Below are 15,417 nucleotides of genomic sequence, written 5' to 3' on the forward strand. Positions count from 1 at the left end.
GAACCAACCAGGGAGCAGGCTATCTTGGATCTGGTACTATATAATGAGACAGAATTAATAAATGAACTCATAGTAAATGATCCTCTAGGAAAGAGTGATCATAGCATGGTTGAATTTCAAATTCAGTTGCAGGGTGAGAAAGTTGTATCTCAAACCAGTGTCCTGATCTTAAACAAAGGCAATTACAATAGCATGAGGGCAGAACTGGCTAAAGTGGACTGGAAAAACAAATTAAAGGGTAAGAAAGTTGAAAAGCAGTGGCGGACATTTAAGGAGATATTTCATAACTCTCAACAAAAATATATTCCAGTAAGAAAGAAAGATTTTAAGAGATGGGAGCACCATCCGTGGTTAACTAAGGAAGTAAAGGATGGTATCAAATTGAATACTAAAGGCGGAAGTCACACCCCCATCCACATCCATGGGGCTGTGGTGGAAAGGGTGGACAGCTTTAAGTTCCTCGGAGTCCACATCACGGAAGACCTCTCCTGGTCCCTCAATACCTCCTCTTTGGTGAAGAAGGCCCAGCAGCGCCTATATTTCCTAAGGAGGCTGAAGGGATGTAACCTGTCACCCCAGATCCTCTCTAACTTTTACCGCTGCACAATAGAGAGCATCCTGACGAACTGTATCACAGTGTGGTATGGCAGCTGTAGCTCCTATGACCGGAAAGCCCTGCAGTGGGTAGTCAAAACTGCCCAACGCATTACCGGCTACCGACCATAGAGCACATATACCAGAAACACTGTTTACGGAGGTCACGGACCATCACCAAAGACCCTACCCACCCCAGCCACAGTTTGTTCGCCCCCCTGCCATCTGGGAGACGCTACAGATGCATTCGCACCCGTACGACCAGATTTAGGAACAGCTTCTTTCCCAGGGCTGTCATCCTACTGAACTCCACAAATAAACTCTAAAGCCTGCACATCTGCCAATGCACTTTATTATGGTTATGTTTATGTTACAAGCCAAATGTATGTTAAATGTCTAATCAAAATGTACACTCTCAGGAGCCGCAAGCTTACATTTTGTTGTACTGCACTTGTGCACTAACAATGACAATAAAGTTGATTATGATTATTATTATTACAATGTTGCCAAGATTGGTGGGAGACCAGAGGATTGGGAAAAAATTTTAAACCAGCAAAAGATGACTAAAAAAATAATAGGGAGAAGATGAATTATGAGAGTAAACTGGCAAGAAACATTAAAACAGATAGTAAGAGCTGCACCCAACAACAGGCAGCACCCTCGCCTGCCCTGGAGAAGGGCCTCTGCGGGTGGAGAGTTCCGCTTTCTGTCCGCCTGCGCCCCTGGTATACGTGGGCCCTGTCCGCCTGCGCCCCTGGGATACGTGGGCCCTGTCCGCCTGCACCCCTGGGATACGTGGGACCTGTCCGGCTGCGCCCCTGGGATACGTGGGCCCTCTCCGCCTGTGCACCTGGGATACGTGGGCCCTGTCCGCCTGCGCCCCTGGGATACGTTGGACATGTCCGCCTGCACCCCTGGGATACGTGGGACCTGTCCGTCTGTGTCATAGTCATAGTCATAGAGTCATAGAGTTTTAGAGCACAGAAAGAGGCCCTTCGGCCCATCGTGTCTGCGCCGCCCATCCATCCCTGTCCAGTCTAATCCCATTTTCCAGCATTTGGTCCATAGCCTTGTATGCAATGGCATTCCAAGTGCTCATCCAAATGCTTCTTGAATGTTGTGAGGGTTCCTGCCTCTACCACCCTTTTGGGCATTGAGTTCCACATTCCAACCACCCTCTGGGTGAAAAAGTTCCTCCTCAAATCCCCTCTAAATCTCCTGCCCCTTACCCTGAATCTATGCCCCCTTGTTATTGACCCCCCTACTAAGGGGAAAAGTTCCTCTTTGTCTACCCTATCTATGCCCCTCATCATTTTGTATACCTCAATCAGGTCCCCCCTCAGCCTTCTTTGCTCCAAGGAAAACAATCCCAGCCTGTTTAGTCTTTCTTCATAGCTGAGGCGCTCCATCCCAGGTAACATCCTGGTGAATCTTCTCTGCACCCTCTCCAAAGCAATCACATCCTTCCTATAGTGAGGCGACCAGAACTGCACACAGTACTCCAGCTGTGGCCTCACCAGCGTTTTGTACAGCTCCATCATAACCTCCCTGCTCTTATATTCTATGCCTCGGCTAATGAAGGCAAGTATCCCATATGCCTTTTTAACCACCTTATCTACCTGTTCCGCTGCCTTCAGGGATCTATGTACATGTACACCAAGGTCCCTCTGACCCTCTGTACTTCCTAGGGTCCTACCACTCATTGTGTATTCCCTTGCCTTATTTGTCCGTCCAAAATGCATCACCTCGCACTTTTCAGGGTTAAATTCCATTTGCCATTTTTCCGCCCATCTGACCAACCCATTTATATCGTCCTGTAGCCTGAGGCTTTCCTCCTCGCAATTTACCACCCCACCAATTTTCGTGTCATCTGCGAACTTGCTGATCATACCTTTTACATTCTCATCCAAATCATTTATGTAGATCACAAACAACAAGGGACCCAGCACCGATCCCTGAGGTACCCCACTGGACACAGGCTTCCAGTCACAAAAGCAACCTTCGACCATCACCCTCTGCCTCCTGCCACTCAGCCAGTTTAGGATCCAACGCGCCAAGGCACCCTGGATCCCATGGGCTCTTACCTTCTTGACCAGTCTCCTATGCGGGACTTTGTCAAAGGCTTTACTGAAGTCCATGTAAACCACATCCACAGCATTTCCCTCATCCACCCCCCTAGTCACCCCCTCGAAAAATTCAATCAGATTTGTCAGACATGATTTACCCTTGACAAAGCCATGCTGACTATCCCTGATTAATCCTTGCCTCTCCAAGTGGAGACTAATTTTGTCCCTCAGAATTTTTTCCAATAATTTCCCTACCACAGATGTTAGGCTCACTGGCCTGTAATTCCCTGGTTTATCCCTGCTACCCTTCTTGCCCCTGGGATATGTGGGCCCTGTCCGCCTGCACCCCTGGGATACGTGGGACCTGTCCGCCTGCGCCCCTGGGATACATGGGACCTGTCCGCCTGCGCCCCTGGGATACATGGGACCTGTCCGTCTACGCCCCTGGGATACGTGGGCCCTGTCCGCCTGCACCCCTGGGATACGTGGGACCTGTCTGCATGCGCCCCTGGGATACGTGGGACCTGTCCGCCTGCACCCCTGGGATACATGGGACCTGTTCATGTTGTAGAGCAGAGGCCCAGGAGCGGAAATGGCCGGACCTCTGGAGCGCTCAGGCAAGGGCGTAGATTTACTCCAGATCGGAGGCCTGCGCATGCAGGAAGCCTCCGATTGTAAAATATGGGTTATTAGAAATCGATGCATTTCTTCATATGCTTTTAATGCATCCTCTATCCTCTGAGCTTCATCTCGTATCTTTTTAGCAACTTCAGTTTTACTTCCTTTGCTAAGCTCAATGGAGTCCCTTATTATAGAGTAGACATCCCGTGCAATAAAGACTGCTGACACCGCTCCTGAAAAAGCTCTTATGCTTTTAGACATTTGTTTGGCCAGTACTGATGCCGTCACATTAAAGATTTTCATGCCGACAGAGCCACATTTACCTACAGCTTTACTTACAGGCTCACATTTTTTCCTGTACTTGTTGAAGTCTTTCCATGCCTTGCTGGATCCCTGTAAACACTCTTGCCTTCCTTCAGTATAGTACCATTTTGTCATTTCTAGCTCGCTGCATTGACTCAAGAATTGAATAAAACTGCAGATGTCTTTCAAACATTCTGACATTTCTTCCCAGTCACTGTTGTATTGTTTGATGATCTGATCTACCCTTTTCTGTTGCTGTGACTGCAGAACAGATTCAGTGATGCCAGCTGTCAGGAGAGGCCTCAGAGCAGCGGCGGCAGGCAGCGAGAGGCGGGACCTGTGGGAGACTCGGCGGCGAGGTAATTAAGGCGGCAGCGGGGCCAGGAGAGGCCTCAGAGCAGCGGCGGCAGGCAGCGAGAGGCGGGACCTGTGGGAGACTCGGCGGCGAGGTAATTAAGGCGGCAGCGGGGCCAGGAGAGGCCTCAGAGCAGCGGCGGCAGGCAGCGAGAGGCGGGACCTGTGGGAGACTCGGCGGCGAGGTAATTAAGGCGGCAGCGAGGCCAGGAGAGGCCTCAGAGCAGCGGCGGCAGGCAGCGAGAGGCGGGACCTGTGGGAGACTCGGCGGCGAGGTAATTAAGGCGGCAGCGAGGCCAGGAGAGGCCTCAGAGCAGCGGCGGCAGGCAGCGAGAGGCGGGACCTGTGGGAGACTCGGCGGCGAGGTAATTAAGGCGGCAGCGGGGCCAGGAGAGGCCTCAGAGCAGCGGCGGCAGGCAGCGAGAGGCGGGACCTGTGGGAGACTCGGCGGCGAGGTATAAAAGCGGCAGCGAGGCCAGGAGAGGCCTCAGAGCAGCGGCGGCAGGCAGCGAGAGGCGGGACCTGTGGGAGACTCGGCGGCGAGGTATAAAAGCGGCAGCGAGGCCAGGAGAGGCCTCAGAGCAGCGGCGGCAGGCAGCGAGAGGCGGGACCTGTGGGAGACTCGGCGGCGAGGTATAAAAGCGGCAGCGAGGCCAGGAGAGACCTCAGAGCAGCGGCGGCAGGCAGCGAGAGGCGGGACCTGTGGGAGACTCGGCGGCGAGGTATAAAAGCGGCAGCGAGGCCAGGAGAGACCTCAGAGCAGCGGCGGCAGGCAGCGAGAGGCGGGACCTGTGGGAGACTCGGCGGCGAGGTATAAAAGCGGCAGCGAGGCCAGGAGAGGCCTCAGAGCAGCGGCGGCAGGCAGCGAGAGGCGGGACCTGTGGGAGACTCGGCGGCGAGGTATAAAAGCGGCAGCGAGGCCAGGAGAGACCTCAGAGCAGCGGCGGCAGGCAGCGAGAGGCGGGACCTGAGGGAGACGCGGCGGCGGCGATAAAAAGCGGCAGCGAGGCCAGGAGAGACCTCAGAGCAGCGGCGGCAGGCAGCGAGAGGCGGGACCTGTGGGAGACTCGGCGGCGAGGTATAAAAGCGGCAGCGAGGCCAGGAGAGGCCTCAGAGCAGCGGCGGCAGGCAGCGAGAGGCGGGACCTGTGGGAGACTCGGCGGCGAGGTATAAAAGCGGCAGCGAGGCCAGGAGAGGCCTCAGAGCAGCGGCGGCAGGCAGCGAGAGGCGGGACCTGTGGGAGACGCGGCGGCAATAAAAGCGGCAGCGAGGCCAGGAGAGACATACCAAACTCCAGTCTGCGAGCTCGGTAGTTGCAGGGAGGTAAAAAGTAATCGGGGTGTGACGTCACCAGGGAGCAGGTAAGTGATTGGTTGGTGAGTATTTCTCTCTTTTCATTACAAGCTTGAATTCTGTGGTGGTAAATTTCTAGGGGCTCTGTTGTGGTGAGGACAGTTGGTAAATAAAGCGCCCTAGAGTATACCTGTAACTGGGGTATTGAATAAATTTTTAGATTAATTAAAGGAGTAAGTCATGGCAGGAGAGCTCAGACCCGTGTTCTGCTCCTCCTGCTCTATGTGGGAAATCAGGGACGCTGCCAGTGTCCCTGGCGACCATGTGTGCGGGAAATGCATCCAGCTGCAGCTACTTGTAGACCGCATTGTGGCGCTCGAGCTGCGGGTGGATGAATTTTGGAGCATACGCGATGCTGAGAGGCTCGTGGATAGCACGTTTAGCGAGTTGTTCACGCCTCAGGGTAGGGCAGCACAGGGGGTGACCATCAGGTGGAGCAACAAAGGCAGGCAGGTAGTGCAGGGAACCCCTGCGGACATCCCCCTTTCAAACAAGTATACCGCTTTGGATACTGTTGAGGGGGATGACTCACCAGGGGAAGGCAGCAGCAGCCAACTTCCTGGCACTGGCGGTGCTCCTGCTGCCCAGGAAGGGGGGAAAAAGAGTGGGAGAGCAATAGTGGTAGGGGATTCTATAGTAAGGGGAACAGATAGGCGTTTCTGTGGCCGTAGACGTGAATCCAGGATGGTTTGTTGCCTCCCTGGTGCCAGGGTCAAGGATGTCACTGAGCGGCTGCAGGGCATTCTGGAGGGGGAGGGTGAACAGCCAGTGGTCGTGGTCCACATTGGTACCAACGACATAGGTAAAAAGAGGGATGAGGTCCTGCAGCAAGAATTTAGGGAGCTAGGTGAACGATTAAAGAGCAGGACCTCAAGGGTTGTAATCTCTGGATTACTCCCGGTGCCACGTGCTAGTAAGTATAGGAATAGGAAGATAGAACAGATGAATGCGTGGCTAAAGGGATGGTGCAGGGGGGAGGGCTTTAGTTTCCTGGATCACTGGGTCTGCTTCTGGGAAAGGTGGGACTTGTACAAGTCGGACGGTTTACACCTGAACCAGAGGGGAACCAATATCCTTGCGGGGAGGTTTGCTAGCATTGCTGGGGGGGGTTTAATCTAACTTGGCAGGGGGATGGGGTACAGAGTGGAGCTATAGTAGGGGGTGATTTACAGCCAAATACAGAGGGAAAAACAAGTCAGCTGGGAAGGCAAAGCAAATATGTGAAGGCAAAAGAGAATATGGCAGGGCTGGAAGGCATTTATTTTAATGCAAGGAGTCTTGCAAATAAGGTGGATGAACTGAAGTTGTTGTTGAACACATGGGAGTACGATATTGTTGCTATCACGGAGACATGGTTGAGGGAGGGTCAGGACTGGCAGCTCAATATTCCGGGGTATAGAATCTTCAGGCGAGACAGAGGGGGGTGTAAAAGGGGAGGGGGTGTTGCAATATTAATTAAGGAGTCAATTACTGCTGTAAGGAGGGATGATATATTAGCGGGTTCCTCTAATGAGGCCATATGGGTAGAACTTAAAAACAAAAAGGGGGCAAGCACTTTGCTGGGAGTGTACTATAGGCCCCCAAACAGTCAGGGGGAGATAGAGGAACAGATATGTAGGCAAATCTCAGAAAAGTGCGAAAATAATAGGGTAATAATAGTGGGGGATTTCAACTTCCCCAATATAAATTGGGATAGTCAGAGTGTGAAAGGCTTAGAGGGTGCAGAATTCTTAAAGTGCATCCAGGAGAGCTTTTTGAGCCAACATGTAGAAAGTCCTACAAGAGAGGGGGCGGTACTGGACCTAATTCTGGGGAATGTAGCCGGGCAAGTGGTGGAAGCGTCAGTAGGAGAGCATTTTGGCGACAGTGACCACAATTCGGTGAGATTTAAGGTGGTCATGGAAAAAGACAAAGACGGCCCGGAAATAAGGGTTCTAAATTGGGGGAAGGCCGATTTTAATATGATAAGGCAGGATCTGGCCAAATTGGACTGGGAGCAGCTACTTATAGGAAAATCCGCATCAAAACAGTGGGAGACTTTCAGAAGGGAAATAGAGAGAGTACAACGCCAACATGTTCCTGTAAAGGTCAAGGGTGGGACCAACAAGCAAAGGGAACCTTGGATGACAAGGGATATACAAAAATGCATTAGAAATAAAAGGGGGGCTTTTGGCAGTTACAAAAGACTAAAGACGGAAGAAGCCCTAGAGGAGTATAAAAAATGCAGGGGCATACTTAAAAAAGAAATTAGGAGGGCGAGGAGGGGCCATGAAATAACACTGGCGAGCAAAATAAAGGAAAATCCTAAGATGTTTTATAAGTATATTAAGGGCAAGAGGATAACCAGGGAAAGGGTAGGGCCCATTAGGGACCAAAGTGGCAATCTGTGTGTAGAGCCAGATGATGTAGGCGGGGTTTTAAATGAATTTTTTGCATCTGTGTTCACTATGGAGAAAGACGATGCAGACATAGAAATCGGGCAAGGGGGCTGTGACATACTTGAACATATTAGCATCGAGAGGGAGGAGGTGCTAGCGGTTTTAGCAGGCCAAAAAGTGGATAAATTCCCAGGCCCAGACGAGATGTATCCCAGGCTGCTGTGGGAGGCAAAGGAGGAGATTGCAGGGGCTCTGACACAAATTTTCAGAACCTCTCTGGCCACAGGGGATGTACCAGAGGACTGGAGAACAGCTAACGTAGTACCATTATTCAAGAAGGGTAGCAGGGATAAACCAGGGAATTACAGGCCAGTGAGCCTAACATCTGTGGTAGGGAAATTATTGGAAAAAATTCTGAGGGACAAAATTAGTCTCCACTTGGAGAGGCAAGGATTAATCGGGGATAGTCAGCATGGCTTTGTCAAGGGTAAATCATGTCTGACAAATCTGATTGAATTTTTCGAGGGGGTGACTAGGGGGGTGGATGAGGGAAATGCTGTGGATGTGGTTTACATGGACTTCAGTAAAGCTTTTGACAAAGTCCCGCATAGGAGACTGGTCAAGAAGGTAAGAGCCCATGGGATCCAGGGTGCCTTGGCGCGTTGGATCCTAAACTGGCTGAGTGGCAGGAGGCAGAGGGTGATGGTCGAAGGTTGCTTTTGTGACTGGAAGCCTGTGTCCAGTGGGGTACCTCAGGGATCGGTGCTGGGTCCCTTGTTGTTTGTGATCTACATAAATGATTTGGATGAGAATGTAAAAGGTATGATCAGTAAGTTCGCAGATGACACGAAAATTGGTGGGGTGGTAAATTGTGAGGAGGAAAGCCTCAGGCTACAGGACGATATAAACGGGTTGGTCAGATGGGCGGAAAAGTGGCAAATGGAATTTAACCCTGAAAAGTGCGAGGTGATGCATTTTGGACGGACAAATAAGGCAAGGGAATACACAATGAGTGGTAGGACCCTAGGAAGTACAGAGGGTCAGAGGGACCTTGGTGTACATGTACATAGATCCCTGAAGGCAGCGGAACAGGTAGATAAGGTGGTTAAAAAGGCATATGGGATACTTGCCTTCATTAGCCGAGGCATAGAATATAAGAGCAGGGAGGTTATGATGGAACTGTACAAAACGCTGGTGAGGCCACAGCTGGAGTACTGTGTGCAGTTCTGGTCGCCTCACTATAGGAAGGATGTGATTGCTTTGGAGAGGGTGCAGAGAAGATTCACCAGGATGTTACCTGGGATGGAGCGCCTCAGCTATGAAGAGAGGCTGGACAGGCTGGGGTTGTTTTCCTTGGAGCAAAGAAGGCTGAGGGGGGACCTGATTGAGGTGTACAAAATGATGAGGGGCATAGATAGGGTAGACAAAGAGGAACTTTTCCCCTTAGTAGGGGGGTCAATAACAAGGGGGCATAGATTCAGGGTAAGGGGCAGGAGATTTAGAGGGGATTTGAGGAGGAACTTTTTCACCCAGAGGGTGGTGGGAATGTGGAACTCAATGCCTGAAAGGGTGGTAGAGGCAGGAACCCTCACAACATTCAAGAAGCATTTGGATGAGCACTTGAAATGCCATTGCATACAAGGCTATGGACCAAATGCTGGAAAATGGGATTAGACTGGACAGGGATGGATGGGCGGCGCAGACACGATGGGCCGAAGGGCCTCTTTCTGTGCTGTAAAACTCTATGACTCTATGACTCTATGACTCTATTAGTGGCAGTACCAGCCCCACCCATGACCGCTCCCACCGTACTGAGCACCAAGGTCCCACCTGCTGTGAAAGGAGCGGCGATTATTCCTGCAAGGGTTAGGATGCCTCCCACAGCACTTAGGGAAGATCCTGTGACATTTGCAATTGTTGCACCTTTGTGATACTGATCGATGCTGTTTGCAATTTCTCGTAGTTCACGTATGTATCCTGTCAGCCGGATTTTCGACTTAGGAAACTCGGTTACAAAGCGGTGCATATCCTCAGTTCTCTCTTCGAGTTCAACTTGGTCCCTATTAAGATTGAAAAAACAATTTACTCACACATACACTTACAATTAAAATAACATAAACTGATCTTTACCAGGACGTAGGTGCGAGTAACCCGATGAAAACTCAGAGGCCTAGAAGCTGAATTGCGCCTGAACTGAGGGGCGATCCTGGCACACACCTGAAGAGGCCAGCTTCAGGAACAGGGCAAATTGGTCCGCTGGCCTCATGAGTACAGCACTGGTGAGCTGTGGGCACCAGTCACGGCCCCACAGGCAGCTTGCCAGTCACAAGGGGGGGAGAGATTGGCTGCCTGGGTGCCAGGCGAGGGTCAATGGTAAGTCTGGGAAGGGAGAGGCAGTCAGGAGGGGGCAAGCACTGGCCACAAATTTAACGTGGAGACAGGAGGAACACTCCTGATCCTCCCGGCTCTACATTCAGGTAAGTATTCTTTGAAAACTTACCTTTTGGTGACGGCCTCCAGTTGTCCTTTTAAGGATCGCTGGTTAAGCCGCATGTAGACCTGGTAATCCTGAGCACAGTTCCGCTCAAAGCAAACACATCTCCAGGATGGGTCCGGAAACAGGTGTTCGGTCCCTTATTATCCGATCCAAGGGGCCTTGCACCTGTTCCCAGCACTCACCAGAGCCATCTCCACAGCGACTGAACCAACATGATGCTGGATGTGTTTCTGCCCAGAAAACGGGCACCGCAAAGTCCAATTTCACCTGGAGCTTTGCAGAATTGAACAATAATCTTCTCGGAATCCACGATGGAGCTGGAAGAGTAAATGAAACTAAAACTCACCACTTCCTGCAAAAACAGGATGTCCTGCCAGGGGCTCGAATCACTCTCGGGATTGTGCAATAAAGTGAGACTTTCTACTTTTTTTTATTTATTCATTCACAGGGTGTGGGCATCACTGGCACTGTAAAGTATGTGACTATACTTAATACAATAATGAGGAGACAGCTTGGAAGGTTCAACTTAGGTCTTTACTTCATACCAACAGGCGGGAACTGAGGGGAGATCAGTACCCACAGTACACACCCTATGGCCAGGAGTGGTACTACGGTATCACTACGCCCTACAAAGTAGTGCTGCCCTGGCCATAGGTTTAAAGTAACATACGTATTACATACACAACATTCCTCCCCTTTTAATTAAAATGTACCCGTGCAATTAAGTCAACAGATGCACCATAACTAGGGCTAATAACATTTGGTAACACAACATACATAACATATTTACATCAGAGTTGTCTACCTATATATATATATAAAAAGAAACATGTTATAGATTCAGTGTCTGAGGAGGCCTCCTGTCTCGACTAGGATAACGTCTTTCTCTAGTCGGTCTCGGTGTAGGCGGCGGTACTTCCGTCACCACTTCATCGCTGGAGTCGTCGGTGTCTGATGGCACATCCTATGCTGTGGAGCTCACTGGAGTGATGAACTCCTCGCAATCCTGAGACTTCTGTAGCGACGAGCTGGGCCGTGATTCCGCTGGAACAATGTGCTGAGACGTTTGAGGTAGTGAATCAGTTGGGTTTCTGGACTCCACAAGTTGATCAGCATGTCGTCTGATTATGCCGTCCCCAGTATCCACTGTGTACATCAAAGGTCCCTGGCGGGCCTTTATCGTACCAGACCGCCACTTTTCATTTCTATAATCACGGGCCAACACTTGCTGCCCCACCTCGAAGCTCCATGTCTGTCTGTCAGGAGCCCTACGAAATACTAGGTTTTCCACATCTCTCCGGATGTTTGGTCTGAGCAATTCAAGGCGAGACCTTAACCTTCTATTAAAGAACATGACGGCGGGGGCCTGGTTGGTCACCGTATGTGCAGCATTATGGTACGCGAATAGGAAATTGTCCACCTTGTGTTGTAGTGGCAACCTTTCCTCCCCCATCGCCTTGATGGCCTTTTTAAAAGTCTGTACAAATCGCTCTGCCAGCCCATTTGTAGACGGATGATATGGTGCGGACGTATAATGTCGCACTCCATTCCTTTTTAGGAATGCTTGAAATCCTTCTGCCACAAATTGTGGCCCATTGTCCGAACAGACTTGCTCGGGCACCCCGTTTCGGGCAAAAATGGTCCTTAAGGCTGCGACCGTCTTTTCGGCTGTCGTTGATGACATCTTTATGACCTCCGGCCATTTTGAGTGGGCGTCCACTACAATAAGGAACATCGCATCCATGAAGGGCCCAGCGAAGTCCACGTGGATCCTTTGCCACGGCGTTGAGGGCCACTCCCACGGATGTAGTGGGGCTTGGGGTGGTACGTTCTGTACCATCTGGCACCCTTGGCATGCTTTTGCTACTTCCTCGATGTCCCTGTCAATGCCGGGCCACCAGACGTAGGCTCTGGCGAGGCTTTTCATTTTGACACCCCCCAGATGACCTTCGTGTAAGTCCCGAAACACTTTATGTTGTAATTTTTGAGGGACCACCACCCTGGCTCCGCACATCAATGTGCCCCGGCAGACGGACAACTGGTCCTTCCTTGCCGAAAACGCCGGCAATGATGCGTCCCCCTGTGCCGGCCAGCCTTTCACAGTCAATTCGTAAACCCTTGCCAATGTCGGGTCGTTCTGTGTTTCCCGCTCGATACATTGGCTGGTGATGGGCAAGTGTTCCATAACCGCCGTATGATATATTTCCACGGGGTCCTGTACTATCTCTTCGATCTCGGCAGGCAATGGTAGCCGCGACAGGCCATCCGCATTGCCATGCTGTTTGGTACCCTTATATTCGATAAGGTACTGGTGTGCTCCTAAGAACAGTGACCATCTCTGTAGCCTTTGGGCCGTCATCAGGGGCACCCCTTTTGTTGGATTAAATATGGACACCAACGGTTGATGATCCATCAGTAGTGTGAAACGTTGCCCATGTAGATAGTGGTGGAATTTTTTTACACCCCACACCAGACTGAGGGCCTCCCTGTCGATTTGCGCGTAGTTTCTTTCGGCTGTAGTTAACGACCTTGAGGCAAATGCTATTGGCCTCTCCGTCCCATTGGGAAATTTGTGTGACAACACTGCCCCTATACCATACGGGGAGGCGTCACATGCCAACCTCATTGGCATTTTTGGGTCAAAGTGTGCGAGCACTTCCTTTGATGTAATGAGTTGTTTACCCTTTTTAAAAGCAGCCTCACACGCTTCGTCCCAATTCCAGGAGACTCCCTTTTGCAGCAAGGAATTTAGTGGATGTAAAATGGACGATAAGTTCAGGAGGAACTTATGGTAATAGTTTATAAGGCCTAAGAATGATCGTAACTGAGATACATTCTCAGGGGGCGGGGCCTTCACTACTGCCTCGATCTTTTCCGGGGACTTATGCAGGCCTTCCTTATCTATAATGTAACCACAGTATGAGATACGTTACTGGAAAAACTCACATTTCTGCTTGTTCGCCCTGAGTCCGTATTGTTGCAACCGCAGAAGTACTCGTTCCAGGTTAGCGAGGTGGTTGTTATCAGTCTGTCCTGTCACCAGGATGTCATCCAGGTAGCACTGCGTTCCTGGAATGCCCTGTAGGACCTGTTCCATGGTCCTCTGCCATATGGCTGGGGCGGACGCCACACCAAACACCAGGCGATTGTACTGGTACAATCCCTTGTGTGTGTTAATCGTTAGGAGCTTTTTCGAGTCCTGCTCCACCTCCATCTGTAAATAAGCTTGACAAAGGTCAATCTTCGTAAAGTGTCTACCCCCAGCTAACGATGCGAATATGTCCTCTATCCGCTGCAGCGGATACTGTACCGTGTGCAGGACTGGGTTAATAGTTATCTTAAAATCCCCGCAAATGCGAACCTTCTTTGGTTCCCCCGGCGTGTTATTTGCAGATTTCTTTATAACTGGGACGATGGGCGTGGCCCACTCACTCCACTCAATCTTTGTAAGGACACCTGCACTCTCTAAGGCGTCCAGTTCTGCTTCCACAGCTGGCCGAATGGCGTAAGGCACCGGTCTGGCCTTACAAAACTTGGGGTTTGCGTCTTGAGCAATAGTTATTTTTGCTCTAATGTCCTTTAAGGTCCCCAGCCCTTGTTGGAACACCTCTGGCGTTTTTGCCAATAGTTTCGACAGCCTGCTTGTCATGGTTGTATCATCCTTGGTGGTCTCTACTTTTAACTCGTGTATCGACTTCCAGTCGAAGTGGATTTTTCTTATCCATTCCCTACCCAAAAGTGGTGGTCCACCGTTTGGTAGGACGTATAAATAAAGTCCTGGCACTTTTCTGCCGTTGTATTTAACTGTTACTTGCATTTTTCCCTTCGGGTAAACTTTTTGTCCCGTATATGTTTTTAATTTGATTTCGGTATCCTTTAAGGGAATGCGTTTGAACAGCCTGTTATAATCTTGTTCATTAATTACTGATAGGGCTGAACCCGTGTCCAGCTCCATATTAACTTCGACGCCTGCGACCTTCATTTTAACCCACATTGTGCTGTGGTCCTCCGTTTTGTCTACACCATATAACTTGAGACATCCCAGACCTTTAGGCTCTGCTTTTGTGCCTTCCTGTGACTCATCTGAGCTACTGTCAGATATCTTATGTATTTTTGTCCTTGCCTTGGTACTGCTCGGATTGCCCCCACTATTGGGTTTCGTACCCGACCGACAAACTTTCGCTATATGCCCCTTTTTCCCACACTGCCAGCATATTTTATCACGAAACCAACAATTACTTTGGTCGTGGGTGGTTTTGCCACAACAGTAGCATTTACCTTTGTGAAATGTCACCTCATGGGTGTCATAGCCGGTTGTGTTTTGTCGTATTTGAGCAGCACCCTGTGCTGCTGCTTCATGTACCGATGCTATTTCCATCGCCTGATCTAGGCTGAGCTGTTTCTTGGCCAGCAACCGTTTTCATGTACTCTCATTTAACATGCCACAGACAAATCTGTCTCTGATCGCTTCCGCCAAAAAGGCTCCAAACTGGCAATGTTTGGACAACCGTCTGAGCTCAGCCAAATAGGGTGCCTACGACTCATCATTCCTTTGGTCGCGTCTGTAGAAGCGGTACCTTTCCGCTATAAATGGTGGCTTAGGGTTTAAATGTTCCTTTAACGTATCAACAATTTGGGCATACGTTTTGTCTGCTGGCTTTTCTGGAGTAAGAAGATTCCTCAGCAGACCGTATGTTTTTGCCCCCATAGAATTTAATAAGGTTGCTGCCTTTTCGTCATCTTTCACCTTGTTTACTACGCAATAAAGTTCATGCCTTTTGACATATGCGTCCCATTCTTCTGTGTCCGCAACAAATTCTGACAACCAAGCTTCTCTGGACATTTTAAAACTGCTGAAGAGGTTTTCCCGCCTTTTTCCACTAGATGGCGTTTGTTTTTATTTTAAACTGCTGAAGAGAAAAACTTTTCCCCTTTGTCCACTAGATGGCGCTTTTCCCGCCTTTTCTCCCTCTGCTGTCAACGACCTCTCTCCAGCGTCGTTATTTTTTTTCTTGCAGCTCCCGTTATTGCCACCGCCGCTATTACAACGACCTTCCCCTCTCGTGGCCCGCTAGTCCTCGTGGCTCCGTTTGTTCCCCAGATCGCCTGCCCGTTCTGGCCCTTGTAGCTCATGTTCCCCGGGAAGGATTGCAGTTTACCTGGCCCTGGGTGGACTTTTGCCCCGTGTCTGGAACGCCCATTCAGCCTCTTCTCTCAGCTGCCGCAGCCTCCGCTGGAACCTCTCTCTCTC

General features: G+C 50.4%; 1 protein-coding gene across 1 annotated transcript in view; it reads right to left on the reverse strand.

Moving 5' to 3' along the window:
• The window catches only part of LOC147123827 (uncharacterized), a gene marked incomplete at its 5' end in the record, with an annotated part of 31,533 nt that extends 27,586 nt beyond the window's left edge, over positions 1-3,947 (reverse strand). The window contains one exon of the mRNA XM_085967338.1: positions 2,934-3,947. Coding sequence (XP_085823464.1) covers positions 2,934-3,947 — 1,014 coding nt within the window. The remainder of the gene's footprint in view (positions 1-2,933) is intronic.
• Positions 3,948-15,417: the final 11,470 nt, after the last annotated feature.

This window comes from Somniosus microcephalus, chromosome 2, assembly GCF_052327205.1.
Source record: "Somniosus microcephalus isolate GS21.2 chromosome 2, FLI_Smic_1.0, whole genome shotgun sequence".
In the NCBI taxonomy this organism is placed as follows: domain Eukaryota; kingdom Metazoa; phylum Chordata; class Chondrichthyes; order Squaliformes; family Somniosidae; genus Somniosus; species Somniosus microcephalus.